Here is a 20,082-nt window from a genome sequence, read left to right as displayed (position 1 = left end):
ACTCGGAAGGCACTCGTGCCGAATGAGGGCTGCCAGAGGTCGCATAAGGGCAACCGAGGGCGACTGATGTTCAACAGGCCAGCCGAAGCCGTCCCCAAAAGACGACCAAGTCAGCACAACGAGTGGTTAGACTACTCGGCTACCCTGACTGAGGTTTTCCGTGCTTTCCTCAGTTGTAAGGCGAATGCCAGGGTATAACTTAATAGGGGCACGGCCCGCCACCCTTCCCCCCGATCATGGAGGCCATCAGCTGAAGTGATCTTCCCCCCATGCCGCAGAGGCCTTCAGCCGAAACGGCCCCTCCCTCTCTGGGTTCATACCCCAGAGACCCAACCAACCAAATTCCTTCGACAACTTGCCTGACGGGATAACCTCCCATCAGCAGCAACAGATCCCAGTTTGAATGGTCGAGGCTCCCGCCACGACGAAACCCCGTTAGCGTTAGCAAAATTTCCGTTCTTATATTACGACCGTTTACCATTTCCAGCAATACGTCTTGTGCGCAGGAATGGTTTCACCTAGGTAGGGACGATGCTTGCGCTTGCGCAGGCCTCTGCCCTCAGTTAGCTTCTTTGGTTGGTTGGTTTCCATATTTACACATTGTTGATATGGATATTACACATCTTCGTAACGCTGTTTATGCCGAATGACCCTTCCGTATAGATTATTTTCGTCAAAAAAACGCGCTCTCTCACGCGTGCACCGTATTTCACCAAAACGCCGATTTGTTATTCTTCATTTCCCACCATATTTCACTCGAAACTACATGTATGGCATGAACAGTCGATACGGAGTCGTAAAACAACCCAAAACCCAGTCCGATGACAGATCTCTCACACAAACAATCGCTTCTAAAATCAGCTGTACTGAGAAACAGAAGTCACTGTGTGGTTGGGATGGATCAAAACGAACAACAAAGACAATTGATTAGGCAGAGTTTCCAAAAAAACACGTATCAGATATAAATATTTACTGAACCCTGTTGACGGGACGACAAAACAAACCGTGACCCAATAACAACAGGACTTACGTATAGTACGCGACTGTAATCTTGAGACTTGCAAGGAATGCAGAAAGTCCAAAGCGTTAAAGGCTGACGCTCTTTCCTTCGTCCTCCTTCACCCCACTTCCACACCCCGCAAGTCTCCAGATTACAGTCGCGAACTATAGTTTTTTGTAATAAAACTGTCCTCTACATCCAGTTATAAGTGCGGTATCGCACTAGGATGCCAACGGGAGGCCATGGCGCAGCTGCCAGCATCTCGGCCAAACTCAATATAGTATTAATTTAGTAGTCATATATCGCACCTGGCATCCGTCTGGCAGCGCTTCCAACTTGGCATCGCTGCCAACCACGATGCCAAGTGATAATGTTACTGGCATCGCTTGTGTTCTTTCAAACATGGACAATTTCGACACGGAAAGATTGGTAATTGAAATTCAGTCTCGACCATCATTATGGGATTCATCTTGTATTGAATACGCAAACCGGGACTTGAAAAAAAGAAACTGGGAAGAACTTGTGGAAATATTTGGAGGAGATTTATTTACAGTAGAAAAGAAAGAAATAGGTAAAAAGTGTTTCTATGGCTTTATTTGTGCGGCCGCTTTCCAATATGGCAACTTGATTTTTAAGTTGTTTTTTTTTGTTTAGCAATCTATGTGTCTATCTATATATATCACAAATAATGTGAATTAAGAAGAAACCTACTTTTATAATGTTTTATTAAATAAAGTTTGTTCATGTAATATTACATGTGATTTGCAAGAACTGAAATATTTCAAATTCAATAATGGTATGGACGTGCAAAGTGTGTGTATGGAGAATTTTTTTTACTTATTTCTTTGTTACAGAATTGAAATTCACTCCAGGTATGTAGTTTTGATAAAGGTAAATCTCATTTCCTCAAAAGTGATAAAAGTGGACATTTCTCCTTGCTAATAGCCCTTCATTTCGTGATCTCCTAATGTCGATCCATCTGTTCGCTCGACTGGCGTCGAAAGCTGGCAGCTTGTCTGGCGTCTATTTCTGGCAGCTGGACGCCATGGCATCGCTGTTGGTGTCGCTGCCATGGCATCCTAGTGCGATACCGCCCTTAGTGACTGTGTTTCACTCCCTGCGCACCCCATGAATATTACACCACGCCAATTACACAGCACAACGTCCGTTGCGTAAGATATATTTAACGTACATGACGTGCAAGGATTTGTGACTATTCCCATTTCTAGGCGAATGGTTACAGCGGGAGCAGATGTTTCTACTGGCTTTAATGTTATTACATGCAGCGATAGGAATCGAACCCGAAACCATTTGAAAGTCTAAACATATACCTAACGACTATCCTGCAATTAGCAACGTCACGTATTTGTTTTCGGGACTTAAAATTGCCAAGTTCATGCGTTTAATTTGGAATTTAATATCACAGTGAAGTAACCGCCCTGAACGTTCTCATGGGTAAAATGGCTGTGATGAGGATTCAGGACAAGGCCCAACTTGGGTTTGGCTGTTGGAAATGAAACAGGTGATTTTATGTTTGAATTGTTATTTGCTGTTCTCGGCAACACTACAGCACGCGTTACCACGGAAAAGTAGCTATTCTCCTCTTCAATCCCAAAGTGCCAGATTATAAGGATTTAGAAATTTTAGAAAGGTACGTATTTAGGCTACATGTTTCCTCCCTAGGACCCTGAAATACCCTGGAAGTTGTGCAGAACGAATCTCTGCGTCCGGTCCAGATCAGAACTTTCAATGAAACGGTGGATTAGTTAAAGAGCCATAGAACGAAGGGACACAATGCAAGCCTGCAGCAATTTCCCTACTCGTGCCTTAAACGGAGTGACGTGCGATATCCATTCCGTTAACAACTACATTAATCCCGATCGTGTGTTGGCACAGAGCTACTTTTGTCAAAGATAATACTGCTGGCGTATGTTTGAGGGGTAACTATCTCGAATGAACAGCTTTTCTCTTCAATGAAATTAACAGTGAATTTCAACAGGTTTTCCAGACAACTATTTGAAAAGTACCAATACTGCTTCCTTACATATTCTTTCGAGTTCACCATAAAATATTATGCTCAATGCTAACTAATTTAAGTGTTTGGAACGACACTACATCTGCAAAAATACTAATCTCGGAATGAGACCTGAGGTTTTCAAAGCGTGGAATACGCTGATTATAATGTGGGACACTTGCCTTGTATACAGGCGGTTATCAATGTTTCGGAGAAACTCGTCGCCCCTTAGATGGCTGTCTTCTGGGTCGTAGCACCGTGTAGTCTGGTAGAAATGTACCAACGTTTCAAAGGTCCTTCTTGCGTCCATCATCAAGGCGATAGCCCTGACAATGGAGATATTCTGGGTTGAAGAGCGGTGCAGTCTGAAAGAAGCTTACCAACGTCTCAGAGTTCCATGCTGCCTCCAACATCAGTGCGATGAGGAGGCATCAAGGACCTCGGAAACGTTAGTAAACTTCTATAAACCTACATGACGCCACATCTGTCTTAGGACTCACCGCCGTGTACGTAAACCTCAAATCCTACATGTTACGCCTTCTTATACATTGAATACGTGGAAGTGTTAACAAATACGGCAATCCATAGTCATACATGCGTTCGGAACATTCTGATTATGCATCAGTTCGTAATATTTTGATGAAATAATTTCGTCACATATAAATTTCTTCAGCGCTTCTAATTCATTCTTTAAACGCCTGCTTTTGTAGGCCATAACGGGATTCTCCCCAGCGGTGAGCTCAATATTCCGTGTTCCGTTGCATGAATTTGAGCTAATTTGTTAATCTTGTCAATCGTAAGAAGTCCACGTGATTTTCTGGCGTTAATGCGAAATTCCCGTACCACTCCCACCCCCCATCCCCGTTTCTAATTCTGGCGTGGCTTTCGCTCTATCCATCGATTTGGGTACTGAGAAAGCAACGACTGTTGTACGTAGACGCTAAAATGACCTGGAGCTTATTCATAAGTAAAGCAGTTTGCGCAATGCCAATGATAAACAGACCAGCAATTGTAATCTTGTCGTTAAAAAATATAAATAGGGGAACCCCTGAGAGTAGAGTCGATAGGTCGTAAGGTTTTATGAGGAGATCGCCAATTATTCCGGCCCAAATATGCATTATTTTAAACTGACACTGCGTCCTTGCGCAATGTTGCCATGTCTAACTAATAAAGTGGTTGAGACACTGCGTTCATTGAAACTTTTGGCTTGATTCTATGATCGTTATATTTATTTATTTATTTTCATTTTATTTCATACGACCCGTTCTTCAGTGTCTTTGATCTATAGACATTTTTTGTAGGACTCCTTGGACGGGTGATCAGCCCGTGTACCTGTACACAGGACAACACAACGCAGAAAGACGCGGACAAACATCCATGCCTTGAGTGGGATTCGAACCAGTGACCAGACGGCACAAGGACCACGCCTCAGACCACGCGGCTACTGTGACGGCATCCTCATATTTATTGAATGTAATTAAGAATCAACCACTAAGTACATACTGGTTTTGTCTGTTTTAAAAATGATTAATTACCGTCTCTTAAAGATGTATAGTAAAAAGTTACAACAGTTTCATTTAATTTCAAAAGGTAGGGCTCCATTATTTTCTGGATAACGAGAGAACTCCTGGTTATGAGTGGAAGATAAATTAAAGTCCGAAAGGAGTAATGGAAAATGAATGGACACATTTGCGGAAATGTTTTGGCTTCACTTATTATTTTTCGTGTAGTGATAAGACGTAGTATCACCGGTACATAGAATGTCCAGTGACTTCATGCCACTACTTCACGATTTTATTTCTGAGGGCATTCTGAGTGAGAAATGTCATTAGACAAACACGGGTCCTATTCTCAGCGGTTACTGAGCTATGGAAAAAGTTGTCAGTGGAACCACGGTTCCGGAGACTTTGACGTAAATACGTCTATACGGAAAGGAAGTTTGTATACTCGTATTGGAATTAATCTAAATATTTCCTTTATACATGCTTTACAATTGAGATAAGTTTGATTAAGACATTGATTATTTAATTTGAATTAGTTACGCTTGAAATGGGTCTGTAGTTTTTTTATTTGTAGTGTTCTGTCTGACGACAGGTCCATATATTATGAACAGGATCCTTCCAACCTCTTCAGGTTGTCAGGGACCTGCTCATACATATATACATTCTTGGCAGAGATGATCAGAAGTGGTTTGCCATTGCCTTCTTCTGTGTGTGAGTGGAGTAATTGTTGGAATGCCACGGAGAAACCGGGGAAGCCCCCGGAGGAAAACTCCGTGATGCCTAGCTGAATGTAATGTAAAGTAATGTAATTTAATGTAAGGTAAGGTAAGGTAAGGTAAGGTAAGGTAATGTAAGGTAAGGTAAGGTAAGGTAAGGTAAGGTAATGTAATGTTTCCTAGGTAACAACAATGCTGAGTAAACTGATGATGTTTTCAAGGTAACATAACAATGAAGTTTGACGTTTCCTAGGTAATATAACAATGACGTTACACTTTTTCGTTTCACTTTTTGCCGAATCACACTGACCCTAAAATATAGACGTATTTACGTCAAAAAAGGAAGACAATTTGACACACACAAGACAATGGTACAGTTGTACTTCTAGCATAACTGGCACCTCCTCACTCCATTAGACACGTTATAGAATATTTATATGAGCAGTTCCCTGACCGATGGATTGGAAGTGATAATTAATAAAACTGGCACAACACGGTCACCGGACTTCATTGTGCTAGATTTCCATGTATGGGTTACATGAAAAATACGGTGTTTGAATGCAAGGCAAACAGAAGAAATAAGTTACTTCATTTACTTTTCGATGATGAAAGACGCATGAATAACCTTCCTCTTAGGTTAAAATTATCCTGAATTTTAAACATCTATAGCTTCGTCAGCAAATTAAAATATTCAAAACAATACATCTGCCTGTTGTTTTGTATGGGTGTGAAACATGGTCTCTCACTCAGAGGGAGGAACACAGATTGCAGGTGTTTGAGAACAGGGTGTCGAGGAGGATATTTGGGCCTAAGAGAGAAGACGATGGGACATGGAGAAAACTGCATAATGATGAGCTTAAACATTTGTACTCCCCCAGTATTGTCCGGGTGATTAAGTCGAGAAGAATGGGATGGGCTGGGCATGGAGCGCGCATGGATGGGACAAGATGTGTGCACCGGGTACTGGTTGGGAAGCCTGAAGGAAAGAGACAGCTGGGGAGACCTAGACGTAGATGGAAGGATAATCTCAGGCGGGATCTGTGGGAGATAGGAGTTGAAGGAAACTGGATTTTGTTGGCCCAGGACAGGGTCCGGTGGAGGGCTTTGGTTAATTCGGTGACGAACCTTCGGGTTCCGTAAGCCATCTAGTTAGTTAGTTATAGCTTCGTCACCTTTGAAAATCCGACCCATGTCCACATAGCATTTATGACTGGATATGATCTCAGTATTAATATGCTGAGGTACTGACATAAAGCCACAACCTAGGCCTAGGAGTAATTCGTGAATTAAAACAAATCTTACCTGCAGGATGGACTTGTCGAAGCTGGCTAGGAGACCACCAGGAGTAAGTCGAGGTCCCTGATGGCTGCTAGTGGGAGAAGCAGGAGGGGTCTGCACTTCCACCGAGCGCACACCGGGGGAAGCGCCAAGCCATACTTCTGCAAAACACAAGAATTATTGGCCTTCGTAACTACAGGTTCCATATGGCCAAAGCATTCACTCTCGCCTTTTGGCAATGCACAGTAACAGTGCACAGTTTAATTAATTAATTAATTAACCCAACACAGCAGAGTCCTTCACGAGCTCAGCTACTTCAGAAACTTCGAGCCTGTTTCGGAGTCAAAAGATCTTCACAACATCCAGTCATCGGACCCTACCCTGACCCAAGTGAATCCGATTCGTACGTCCAAACACCGATATCCCGAAGATCGGTTCTGACTTTCTAACTAAAATTTTGTGTGAATTCCTCGCCTCCCCTACGCGCGCTAAATGCCCCGTAGATCTCATCCTCTTTGATTTGATCACCCTAATAACATTTACCGGAGTAAAACCAATGGCACTCATTATGCAATTTTCCACCCTAACGTCAGATAAATGTAAACTGACTGTTGAGAGAAAAGCATCGATCCAAAGGACCTTGACTTTGTACTACAAACCGATCAATAAATGCAACGCACAGCTTACGATATATCTTGAAACGTCCCTCAATCTGTTATTTTAAAGGAAAAGTATTTATAAAAGATAACGACGAATTTTCAACGCGTTCTAAATGTATTCTTGTAAGTGTTGTAAATTAACAGCTACACGCCACAGCGCGAGTTGCCTCTGTAGCGTTAAGGATTACTACTCAGGGAGTCATCGGACAGAATCCTGGTCGAGTGAATTCTGTTTCAATGTTTCACGCAGCCGCCACGTTGTTACTTTACATTATAAATAGAATTTCTGTACCAAATTTGTGTACTTTTCGTAAGAATATTAAAGTACATCACGGCAAATGGCGAAACTGTCGATCCCACCTCGTAACTTAGTTCATCCGCCATGCTGGTATTACCGATTGTAGGAAATTTAAAAATGTGGATTTATGATCCCCTCGAAAGGTATAACGCCCATAGCCAAGTCCGTTCCATGCACATAGCGCAGTGAACGCAAAATATGTAATCAGTTCTAAATCGCCGACACCAAAGCCTGCCTTCGAACACCACCCTGAGTGACTTGCATCTATCTGCCAATCAACTCACACCTCACTTCCCTGAAATACAGCCGACTTGATTTCCTTCAACTCCTTTCTCGGTCTTCAAATTGGCCGCGTTCCCAGAAATTTTACTAAAAGTAGCGGTCGAGTGGTTGGCACCTGCTTCGTTTTCCGCAAGTTCCATTTCAATTACTGGCCTGCAGAGACTATTATGAGGATATCTGTTATTTTACTCAGTTCTTCCAGGCAAATCCTCGGACAGAACCTCCTTCAACTAATCCCACTACCACTCGCGTCCACAATTTTGTGATCATTATTATGGCAACAGACTCTAAATAAGTAATTTAATGCGTCTTCAAATAAACAAATAAGAACTAAAATCCCAAAGATTTTCTTCTCTGCCATCCTAACTAAATTACTGTAAGTGTATCCTCTTACAGTTCACTATGCTGACAAAAGTCTGTATAAACCATTAAGCTCCTCGTTAATTAATATCCTAAACCGTCCATTGCTTCATTATCCAAGGCAACTTGTTTTCAAAGAGTTCGACTGTATATACTTACGTCAGAATCAGAGATCACGTTTCACATCTTGATGAGAGCAGGAATCACTCACTGTATGTGTGTACGTACTGAACAGTTCTCAGTTGAGTGATCTAATTTGTTCCAGTAAATGTAACTTTGTAACTTCATGAACATACCCCATTAATTTGATTTCTGTTGCATGCATGTAAATCATTATTGGACGGAATGAAAGAGTAGCAAGCTGTTTCAGACCTGAAATTGGAAGATAACTACTCGAACCTCTGCCGGAACCAGCTGTACTAATTACGGTTTTAATCAGTCCCTACAGATAAATACACACATACATCCTAGGATGGACAAAGAACATCATCCGAAAAATAAAATGCTGCCATATTTTTTCGACGTTTAGTAATATCTGTAACTGAGACAGCAAAATAATTAAGATTTCTAATCAAATAAAGTGTCTTATTCTAAATGCTAAAATTTGGTAAGATTAATAATACCTGCTTTAAGATCTGGGTATTGGAATCAGCTCGCCTCTAAGGGCCTGCATGAGAAAACAGTGATCATCAAAAAAAGTTTGGTACTGACATTGTTGTTCACTCAATACCATAACAAAGTTACTGAAGAAAAGAACGGAACGATACAACGATTAGCCATCCTGATTCATTCTCGAAAAGCCCCAGGTTTAGGTCTCTGTCAGCACATATACCCGCACCGACTGAGTATGCAAAGACCCTTGCATGGTGTCTTGGAAATAATTTCCATTGGTTTTACTAGCTTTATGGACGTTGTCCACCGACCAGTGTTCCGAGCATAACATGTTTCGGAAACTGGATGTTTCCATTGCAGATAAAACGTAAAGGATAGCAGAGTCCCTCAGAAAGAGGCTAAATTACTGTGATGAGAAAGTACTTTCTCAAACCACCTTCAACTACTGGTCTAAAGATATACAATTTAGGCCACTAGGATTAACTTTAATATTTTATGGCATACTGTGATATATTGTTCGTTATATTTGGTGGATCTTAGGTGTTATTCACACTCAAACGTGGACGAAGACTTCACGAACTCGTCGGTGTCTGTACTCCAAAGAGTACACCTTTCCAATCTTGTTAAGGAACACTACGAATACAGTTTTATCAACTGGACATATAACAACAAGTGAGCGATTAAAACTGCACAAATGCTTATTAAGATCTAAAACTACTATAGATAAACCCAAGCTCAGAATACATGGAGGAAACATCGCTACGCTTGAAACTGGAATGGCTAGAAACAGCTACTTACAGCCAACCCGGTGGCAGAAACAAATTAAGTCCTACCGACGAAAATGACAGAGCTTAAAATAAAGAACTTATAATTCCTAAAACTTGCTAATCTGTTTGCTGATAAGAGGATCTCAAACGAGATAAATTTTCTACTACGTTGGTTGATCGGATTAGTTAAACCCATGTGGTCATCGCCTTTATACAGATATCTTAACTGTAAAATTTCAAAAGACTACAAATATTTTTGAACTGGAAAAGAGACGTTAAAGAACCAGAATCCAATAACAAATACAACTTCGCATTTTCCCAGCGAACAGCTTGCAACATACTGGGTATCCCAAATGAGTGCACAAGCCACGGTTTGGGAACTACCGACTTACTGTCCCAACATCTATAGTACGGAGTCAGTCATTGCGATTACCATGTCAAAGATCTATTAGCATCGGTTTGCGTTTCTTTACAGTGAGATCCGAGTTCGGTTAAAATTCGCAGTGAAAGCGAAGACCCGATTGACTGTCACTGGCTGTTTCGATTTCCCTGAACTTCTCCGATGCAAATACACTTTGACTACGAAGGAAAGGAAAGACTCCCTATAACCGGAAACGGCATGTCATCAAAAGGCAAAAAGGCCTGGAAGAAGCCGTGTTGTAATACAGAAATCCACTGCCCACACCAACTGTCAATGTCTGATGAAAAATCGGGTATTGAGGTGACCACGTCCACAAGTAGCATTCCTCAAAACATAACCTAATTGCCTCTACCTTCATTAAAGACGAAGTACTTAATAATATGCTCACAAATTATACATATTCAGAAACACACTAATTAAAGCAATAAAATCGCCAGTTAATTACTCATTCAAATTCAATTCGACGGCACACTAATTTAAGCGCTGATGGAACTCCACTGCATGGAAACCGTGATAGGTAACACATGAGGAAGAAAAGAGTTCCATGCATACCGAACAGCGAAAAGAATACAAACCCCGAGCAGTTACATGCAAATGGCGAAACAGAGACGCCATCTCATGTGTCATTGCTGAATACATTTGGCGTCCAAACACGCCACCTTCTGGTGGCCATCCAGAACATTTGGAAAACGAATCTGATTGTAGATCACAATTTCGAACAAATTAACAATGTTCAAGTTACGCAACTGGTTTACATATAAACAACATTTTGTATTCGTGTATAAGGAGAGCTTATCCTAAAGAACTATTTCAAAATGGGGTTAAGCGTAGAGCTATTAGCTATGCCGTTTTAAAGAACACCTTAAATAACAGGCGAGATGACGAAAGATCCTGAACTAAATGGCAGCGATCCCCCCCCCACGGACACTACACAGTGTTTCTCAGATCATTTATCACCAGGTCTATGGGTAGATGCTGTGTTAGATGAATTCCCCATTCCCTCACACACCGAAGACACAAGTATACAACTTCCTGAATAAAATTTAAAAAGCCCAGTGATTGTTTAAATAAAACTAATCGGGATTAAATGATAAACTATTCGCCAATATTTTCCACAAGAAACATATTAAATGCACATAAACACAAATGGACAGAACACATTCCTACAGACGTAATTAATTACAAAGGAGAATAAAATAAGTTACATTTCAGGAGCAAAATGACACTGGAAATCTTCCAAATCTCGGTCTGAAGCCGAAATAGGCTCGTAGGCTTTGTATGAAAAGATGAATAACTCGGAAAACGACAAGAATTTGAAAAGGAAACCTGAGCCTCAAAGGGGGAACGACACCCGGTCACTTGAATTAGAAGCACGTCACTTGACTTTTGTCCTTGGTCTTCCACTGCCGTTGAATAAGCGAATAAGCTTACAGTTTGCACTCAGGTGGTAAAGTCGGCAAGAATCGATACATGAAGACGTGCAGGGCAAGAAGGGAAAGTTCGGAATGCTAATATAACAGGCAGTGCATAGAAAGCAAATGAACGTCAAGTTTAGGAAAACATCATTAGTAAACATACAAAACAGGAACCGAACTGACAACGTCAACACTGTAAGCAAGAACTGTGGACTTAGTCTGTTCCATCACGTTCGCTTCCTACAGAATTTCTATAGGAACCTTAATGCGAATGGTACAATGGTAAGCCTAAAGGTGCAAAATGTGTTCTTCTCATAAATATCATTTAGAATAATTTTGTATGATTTTCTTGTTTCCGAATGGGTGCTACAAACCTCTCATCCCATTCTTAATTATGTAATTCCAGTGCCAAAGTATTTAAGGTTATGATTTTTCATGTCTGTATTTAGAGTCACACGAAAATTCTTATCAGTTTATGAAAACAGAACCTGCCACCTCAAACAAGAATATTTTTCCGGATTCTTCTCTGATGAAGTGGTTCCTTTGAAAAAAGCCTGGGAAAATTAAATATCGTTTTAAACCATGCTGCACAGACAAACCCAAAATTTAGAAAACGTTTTACGAAGCCTCGCGGGTAATGTACGCGTTAAAATGATGCATTTAACTTTCAGTACTAAGGCACGTAACGAGACAGCTAGATGCTATGTTTTGTAGCCAACTAAAATTGTAAATTACCCCCCCCCCCCCCCAGATAGACTTTTAATGTAGTCAAATGAATTAGGCAAATCTCCTTTTATGTTTAACTGAATTTCCCTTCGCCCTGTCTCCATCTCCGGAATACTTCGAAAGGTCGCGACAAACATTGTCAGACAAATAACAGACGATGACTGTAACAACCTTCATTAGCATGCTTAAATTATTATGACAGGCGTTATATATAAGCCTGCAGGAACCCGTTCCATTTACTAGGCCTACACACTTTTACTCATTTACCGTTCTATTATTTCGTGCCTTTATCACCTTTATACTGTAAACTTAATTAAAACGACAAACGTAATCGAATCTATTCCATTTTCTGGGTCTATATATTTCGTACTTTATAGTCATATAATCTGATACACTGATCAAAGCAAAGAATCCAGGAACTTATTAACTTTTGTTGGAACAAAGATAAACTACCAGAGTAATGAAATTAATCTATTACTGTACGTTCAGTATTTATAATAAAGGTGATCAAACAGACTGCAGTAATTATCGAGTTATGAACTACATACAAAATTGTATCCAATATTCTTCTGTCGACGTTAACGTAGAAAAAATTACCGGAAACCGTCAGCGTAAATTTCGACGTAATCGATCAACTTCTGACCAGATATTCTGCATTCGTCTGACAGTGGTAAAAAAGGAGTACAATGAGACAACACAAGATATTTACAGACTTTAAGATATCCTATTATTCAGCTAGGTGAGAAGTATTATACAAAAGTTGTTCAGTTCTTAATAACACTGATATGACAGAAGGAGATGCTTTACAAGCAAGTGGTTGTTTTAGGATGTCATCAGGATAGTCAAACAACACAAAGAGGGGTGGAACCGAATGGACCACATCAGCTTCTGGTCTACTCTGATAATGTTAATGTACGATAATAAAACATAGAAGCTCTATTAGATGCTAGTAATAAACATGGTCCACAGAAGTAAATGCTGAGAAAACTAAGTGCATTTTCGCGTCTCGTCACCCGACTACAGAACAGTATCTTTACAAAAACGCAGCTAATAAATACTTTAAAAATGTACCAACTTTCAAACGATGTTAAAAATAACATTCTCGGGGAAATTAAGATCAGACAAAAAAAATGCATGGTAGCAAAGCATATATAAATTTCGTGACTCAGAATCTTTTGTCCCCACGGCTGTTGTGTAAAAACATAAAAATGAAAATATACAAAATTTATAATTTCACCTGTTTTGTTGAACGAGTGTGAATCTCGGTCGGTTACGTTAACGGGTGAAAACAAATATTAAACGTTTTGCAAACAGAGTGTTCAGGAGAGCGAACGGGAGGCTGGAGAAAACTGCACATGAGTAACTTCATAATTTATGGTCTTCAAATCAAATCAAGATTGACATACGTCCGAAATACTGGTTGTAAAGCCTGGGAGGAAGAGATCACTCAGCAGATATGTGGAGGATAATACAGGATGATTCTAAAAGGACTTTATAACTTTGAAAGTGTATAGAAATTTAATCAGAAAGCTTACAGAATCGGTTTACGTATCATTCTGTAGCAAAACAAATCAAGTTTGACTCACGTTGTGCTGTAGTACCGAATTCCGTCACTGCGAGCGCAAGTGGCAGTGCATTTCAAAATGGCTACTTTCACAGGTGCGGAGCGCGCTCGCTGTGTGCTGTGGTTTGAAGAAACGAAATCTGCGACAATGGTTCAACGGAATTTTCGCACCCAGTACGGCAAGGATCCTCCCAGTAGACCTACAATTTACTCTTAGCACAAGAATTTTGTAGAGACTGGTTGTTCTGTTCGCCATGACAAATCTCCAGGTCGCCCGCGGCTTTCTGATGCTGTCGTAGAACGAGTGAGGGAGAGCTTTGTCCGTAGTCCTGTGAAATCAACGTGACGAGCGTCTCGTGAGACTGGCATTCCACAACCGACCGTTTGGCGCGTTACGAAAACGTTTGCACTTAAAACCATACAAATGTACCATTGTGCAAGAAATTACTGACGAAGATAAAGTGGCTCGTCAGGAATTCTGTGCAGAAATGTTGCATCGGATAGGGGAAGACGAAACATTTCTGGACTACATAATCTTTAGTGATGAATCGACATTTCATGTCTGTGGTAAGGTGAACTCCTGCAACTGCAGGATTTGGGGCAGCGAAAATCCACGTGCATCTCTGGAACATGTTCTTGACAGCCCAAAGGTGAATGTGTTTTGTGCCATTAGCAAAGTTCTTTTTCCATGAGAGAACCATCAACGGTATCGTGTATCTGGATATGCTCGAAAATTTTCTCATACCACAGTTAGACGAAGATGATCAAGAAGGACGCAATCACTTCCAGCAAGACGGCGCACCACCTCACTACGTCACAGAAGTCCGGGATTTCCTCAATAACCGTTTCCCAGGTCGGTGGATTGGTCGAACAGGACCGATAGCATGGCCACCTCGCTCTCCAGATTTGACACCTCTCGATTTTTTCTTATGGGGTTTCATTAAAGATCGTGTGTTTGTTCAATCCTAACCTGCCAATCTCACTGAGCTCAAAGCTCGAATCATCGCCGCAGTTGCAGAAGTGACACCGGATATGCTGGATCGTGTTTGGCAAGAAATAGATTTCAGGTGTGATGTCTGCCGTATCATCAATGGGAATCACATCGAACCAAAATGACCGTTTGAAGTAAAACTTCATTTGTTTTGCTACAAAATGACACCTCAACCGATTCTGCAGGCCTTCTGTATAAATTCCTATACACTTTCTAAGTTGTAAAGTCCTTTTAGAATCATCCTGTATAGAGTGCGGCAGAGGAAACGCATGTTTTTCAAATAACAATAACTCAGTTGGTTTTCAAGTTAAAAAAAATTAATTACACAGAAAGAAAGGTTTTACAATGCAGTTTTTGTTGAACATTTTTGAATTACTTCCGAAAAATAACGTCCGTCAAGTGACGCCCTCCCGTCTGCACGTACTCTTGCAGCCTCTCCTCGAAAAACTGCATTGCTTTTCCCAACATTTCTTCCCCCACAGTAGCGATTTCCTGGCAAATGGAATCTTTCAGTTCCTGGATGTTGCGTGGTTTGTTTCTGTAGACCTTTGATTTGAGGTAACCCCACAAAATAGTCACATACGGACAGGTCAGGGGAGCGAGGCGGCCGAGGGATATCACCGAAACGGGAGATGACGTGTTGGGGAAACATGCCACCTGCATCGATGCTCTCGCCGTGTGCCGTGGCACCATCCTATTGGAACCACATTTTCCGCATATTTACCCTTCGTCTGCGCAGTTCTGGAAGCAGGAAATTGTTGAGCATTTCGACATAGCGCGCCTCGGGCTTCTGAGAACTGCCAATCTCACTCTCCCAACGTTTTCAGGGGTACGCACAGACGCGGGAAGGCCGGATGGTTTCCTCTTCATCACAGACCCTGTTGTCCTAAACGTATCAACCCACCTGAGTATCGTCTTACGATCAGGGATGTTTCCACGGCGCTCCACATTGAACTGTTTACGGAAAAGGCGCTGAACGGCAATTACGGATTCACCACTTTTGATATAATTTACAACTACAAACACCCGATGCTCCCGGGTCCACGGTGCCATGGCTACTGAAACAGCATCATCTAAGCTGTCTACTAGCATGGGGCAGAAATCCCCCACCCTCCTCCTTGCCGAGTACTAGTCATTCTAAAAACATGCGTTTCCTCTGCCGCACCCTACAATTGGCCTTAAGGAAATCGAATTTGGAGTTTTTGATTGTATTCATCTGGCTCGGTGGCGGGCTCTTGCGAAAACGGTAGTGAAGGTTGGTGTTCCTTGAACTTCAGGGAATTTCTTAACTTGATGAACGAGCTACTAGCTCCTCTGATGCATGGAGTTCAGTTATGAACATTAGGCCGGTACTGTAATTCTGTTAAATATAAACAAACCAAACTGAATTTATTCAGGCTAAATTTATGCTGTTCCGGACAGGACGTTCTGTCATAAAGGTAGTTTACCTAAAGAAAATGACTACATGATATGCAAGAGTCAGCATCAGAGAAGCGTATTTTTAAGTAGTGTTTCAAATGTTCGTAAAAGTGTAGTTGAGAGGAATCTATGAACGACAACCATAGCGACCAAAGAATGTCATAAAATTTTAAGGCCACGTAAATGTTTGCGATCTGAAATCGTGAAAAGAGTTGAATGGGGTAACTAAGCTATCAGGTCCACTGATCATTACAGTTATATCCACACGCACCGGAAAGCGGAGAGGTAGAAATCCAGGCATCTAGCCTTCTTGGGCTTTTGGGGAAAAACTGAAAGGAGACGCAAATATACCAAATATCAATACCAAAAAGAGAATGTATTAAAAATAATTCTTCTGAGAGGCTATAATTACTTTTTTCTTTCCTCGGGTAGAGAATAGCTTTCACATTGGAACCAAGTGCCAAAGAAACTCCTCCTAGAATTTTTTTTAAAAACAATAGCCAATTATCGTTGTCTGTAACAATACATATTTAGAAACTACAAATTATCAAAATATGCTAATATTCAAATATAAATTATAACATGTGCACAAACGTAAATTTAAATTTGCTCCTGTAACAGCTTGTATGACTCAGCTGAATTTGGGGGTGGTAGTACTGTGGGACAAACCGACTTTATTTTGCTTCAAGTATTGCTTTAAACATCTCTTCTCGCAATTTACTTCCTCGTTAGATTAGCAATTTGGACTTTCCTCTGAATATATCAACTGGTTTCATACCTACTGAGCCGAGAGTCAATTTCCAATCACATTTCTAGAATGCTTTTATTTTCGTATTTTATGGGGTCTGGCGTTTGAAGATCCCCTTCAAAGCCCCTATTTTTCCATATGTTTTAATCGACAATATTCATAATTCCAACTGCCTCAAGGTTTGGTTACTTTAAGAAACCTTAGTATGAAAAATGTTTATGACTTCTGGAGTGAGATATTGACTCCGTGCATAATTTCTGTTTGTATACCTCAACACAAGAAAAATTACGATTATAAGTGTGTGGAATCTGATGTTCTCACGGCGGTAGGTATGAAGATGGCTGTCATCTAAGTTGTAGCGCCGCTTACCTACATTTCAGAGGTACTTGCTGCCTGAGGATGGAGGCAGCACGGATCACTGAAAAGTTGATAAGCTTCTACCAGATCATACGTCTCTACAATCCAGACAACAGCAATCTACAAATACAACCTTTGCTCGATAAAAGAAAACATTTAATTGCAAATAACCTTACAACGGTTACGGAGATCTCGGAGATTCTGTAGGTGGTCTCTGTTTCCTACATTTTGTGGCGAGTTTTCAAACGTTAGTTAGTTAATTCCTTTTAGTCCACTTGAGAACATGGGGCTGATGAGTTTTCAAAATACTGGGTTTAATTTCCCACATTCAGCCTTAGTTTTCTACTACTGATAGTCTTTTGACTTTCCACAAACATCCTGGTGCAGTATAAATTTCAGTAAGCATCCCTCGCTGGGACGCCACTTTCTTGATAAACTCCTCTAAACTTGAAATAAATAAAAATATAAAGATGTGTGCATTGGCAGAATTTTCAGTAACATGTGTTAACATATATCGCGACATATTATTTAGACTGGATCTTGTATTATTTCATTCCAGTCATTTTAACTCCCTGTTTCTCTTCAACTTTTTTAAAAATAAAAATTAGCTGTTGTTTCACCCAGAATTCCGTTCGTCTCGGAATTCCTGCAAAGTTAATCAGAAACGACTATTTATTTAATGCACATAACAAATAAAAGACATGGGACAGCTCAGTCGGTATAGTAACTAATGCAGGGCTGGGCAAACAGGGTTCGATTGCAAACAAGAGTAAAGATAAAGGACCATTTTACATTCCGCTTTACCTGTCATCACTACAGGGTCAATGCCTCACCTTGTTGCGGTCAATAGGCCACATAAGGGCTGTATTTCGCTCGCTGGCGGTCTGCAAATTTTTATTTATTTCATGTTACGAGAAGTCCATCAACATGGCGTTATGTTGTGATGGTTAGGTGGGGTTGAGTTTGGTCACTCTGACTTTGGTTAAGTTGCGTTAGGTTTGGGGCCCCGGTTCGGTGTGCCGGAGTGTCCCGGGCTTGGAACATTTAGCACATGAACGGGAGCAACATAACTCACTTGGGGAGGGGGGGGAGAACCAACGGGATAGGGCAGAGTCCCCGTCCGAAGCGGAGTCCCTGGATGGCGCTATGTCCTCTGAAGGGGCTAAGTGACACGTACAGGGTTAGTTTATTATGTTCGTTGGAATAATGCAAGTCCATTTTGAGCAACACTGAGGTCCGACAACTCTCACTGTTGCGCAACAATGGGCTCCAAGAATGGGTTTACGGTGAAAATCCAGTTTTAGGTAGCAATGGAATCAAACAAATCGTGCTGATGGAACCGATTATTCTGCAAAAATGGGACTTCGGATTACAACAAAGAAAAATTATCTAAGGTCATTCTTGGAAGAAACTGTTGGGCAACAATAATTTGGGCAGACATCAGGCAAGAATTATAAAAGACGTAAGAATTACCTTAGTGCAAGAATAACATAGGACACAAACATGTACCAGGAACAAAGAACGATGTGTGATGTAGCGAAACCAAACCCTTTGGAACGTTGGCGTACTCCAAAGAGTACGCCTCTCTAGTCTTATCATTTGTGTGGCCATCGTAAGAGCATCACGTACGCAAAGAAAGTTAAAGGTGTATCGGACAAGAGGGGAGAACGGGATGGTACGACTTAATTCCTAACACTCCTCGGATTTCTAATAGGTTGAGGCGCGCAGCGCGTTGTATGGAAGCACAAAACCAACACTTCGAACACTTTTTGTAAGTTTCTGTTGTCACAACTTTAAACCGCAAGCCTGAATTCAACAATTTGTAAATAAACTTGTAAGTACGCAAACTGTTGTGGTTTGTTACCCAAGTGTAAATCCTACCGTCATACACAAGGTCATGCAAGTCATTATGGATGTAATTATTATATTACTCAAATTAATGTATAAATTACTGCGACAGGTTTCGGCCATAAGTGGCCATCTTCAGTTCAGCCACTGCAACCATCAGCTACATAATGTATTTTGTGTGAATCATAATTGCTATAAAATCATGTAACTAATACAGTAAATCAATAATAATAAATAATGTAATTCAATAATATAAATTACAGCCCACAATATACACGGTGATTTAGTGTTGCGTTTAATAGTTTTAACCACATGTTGTATGACCACAAAGAAGTAAGAAATGCAAAATAAACATTAGACCGGAAAAGTGTCGATTTTCATATACAACCACTTCAAGTTCAAACGCGGCACGTGCTGAGAGATTCACGGTCGGAAATTTCTTGGCCAGTGTGGTAGCCTGCTTGTCTGCGTTGGTTCTGCTCTGATCAGCTGTGGTTTGTTATGAGTTCGGATGCCGGTCGGCTCCTCAACTACGAGGAAGGAAGGACATACGTATGATCTCAGACGCCGGTACCTCAGATCCGATATGTGAGATTCCATTAAAAAAACCTGTAGAAAAAACTACGTCAAATGGGGAACGTACGGATATGATGGATCTTATCAGCTGAGGCAGTACGGTTGTATGCTGAAAGGTTCCCCAACCGCCGGACAGCCAGCCGTCATTTTTAATACCAGCAGTTAATTAGTACATTTATATTTATTTTACTTTCTTATCAAATAAATAAACAAATTACGTTTTCTTCATTTTTCATTTTGTGTAATACCTGTGTTCTTGAAACGTTCCAGGTCTCTACTACTAAACTTTAAACTAATACACGACTCAAAAATGGCGTTATAACGCTGTAAAAGTAATTAATTGTAGTAGGAAATAGTAGCTCTGCTTCAAGAGTAATACGAGGGTTACTTCAAAAGTCATGGCAACTAATTTTGGGGGGCAAACACGTTATATTGAAGAAAGTTCAAAATATACATATGAAAGGGCACGATATACTCCTCCGATTAAAATTCAATTGTGTTTAAAAAAAATTAAAAATTCAATGTGAGT

General features: G+C 40.8%; 1 protein-coding gene across 12 annotated transcripts in view; it reads right to left on the bottom strand.

Annotated features, from left to right (window-relative positions):
• Positions 1–20,082, bottom strand: part of Dys (Dystrophin) — a 609,234-nt gene that overhangs the window by 423,234 nt on the left and 165,918 nt on the right. For all 12 annotated transcript variants that reach the window (XM_087346495.1, XM_087346492.1, XM_087346499.1 and 9 more), the window contains one exon: positions 6,535–6,671. In XM_087346495.1, coding sequence (XP_087202621.1) covers positions 6,535–6,671 — 137 coding nt within the window. The remainder of the gene's footprint in view (positions 1–6,534; positions 6,672–20,082) is intronic.

This window comes from Zootermopsis nevadensis, unplaced genomic scaffold (assembly GCF_977971745.1).
Source record: "Zootermopsis nevadensis isolate Lab colony 2312 unplaced genomic scaffold, Znev_1.0 Znev_ptg000010l, whole genome shotgun sequence".
Classification (NCBI taxonomy): Eukaryota; Metazoa; Arthropoda; class Insecta; order Blattodea; family Termopsidae; genus Zootermopsis; species Zootermopsis nevadensis.
The sequence above is the reverse complement of the archived record's forward strand: the minus strand, read 5'-3'. Positions and strand labels throughout refer to the sequence as shown.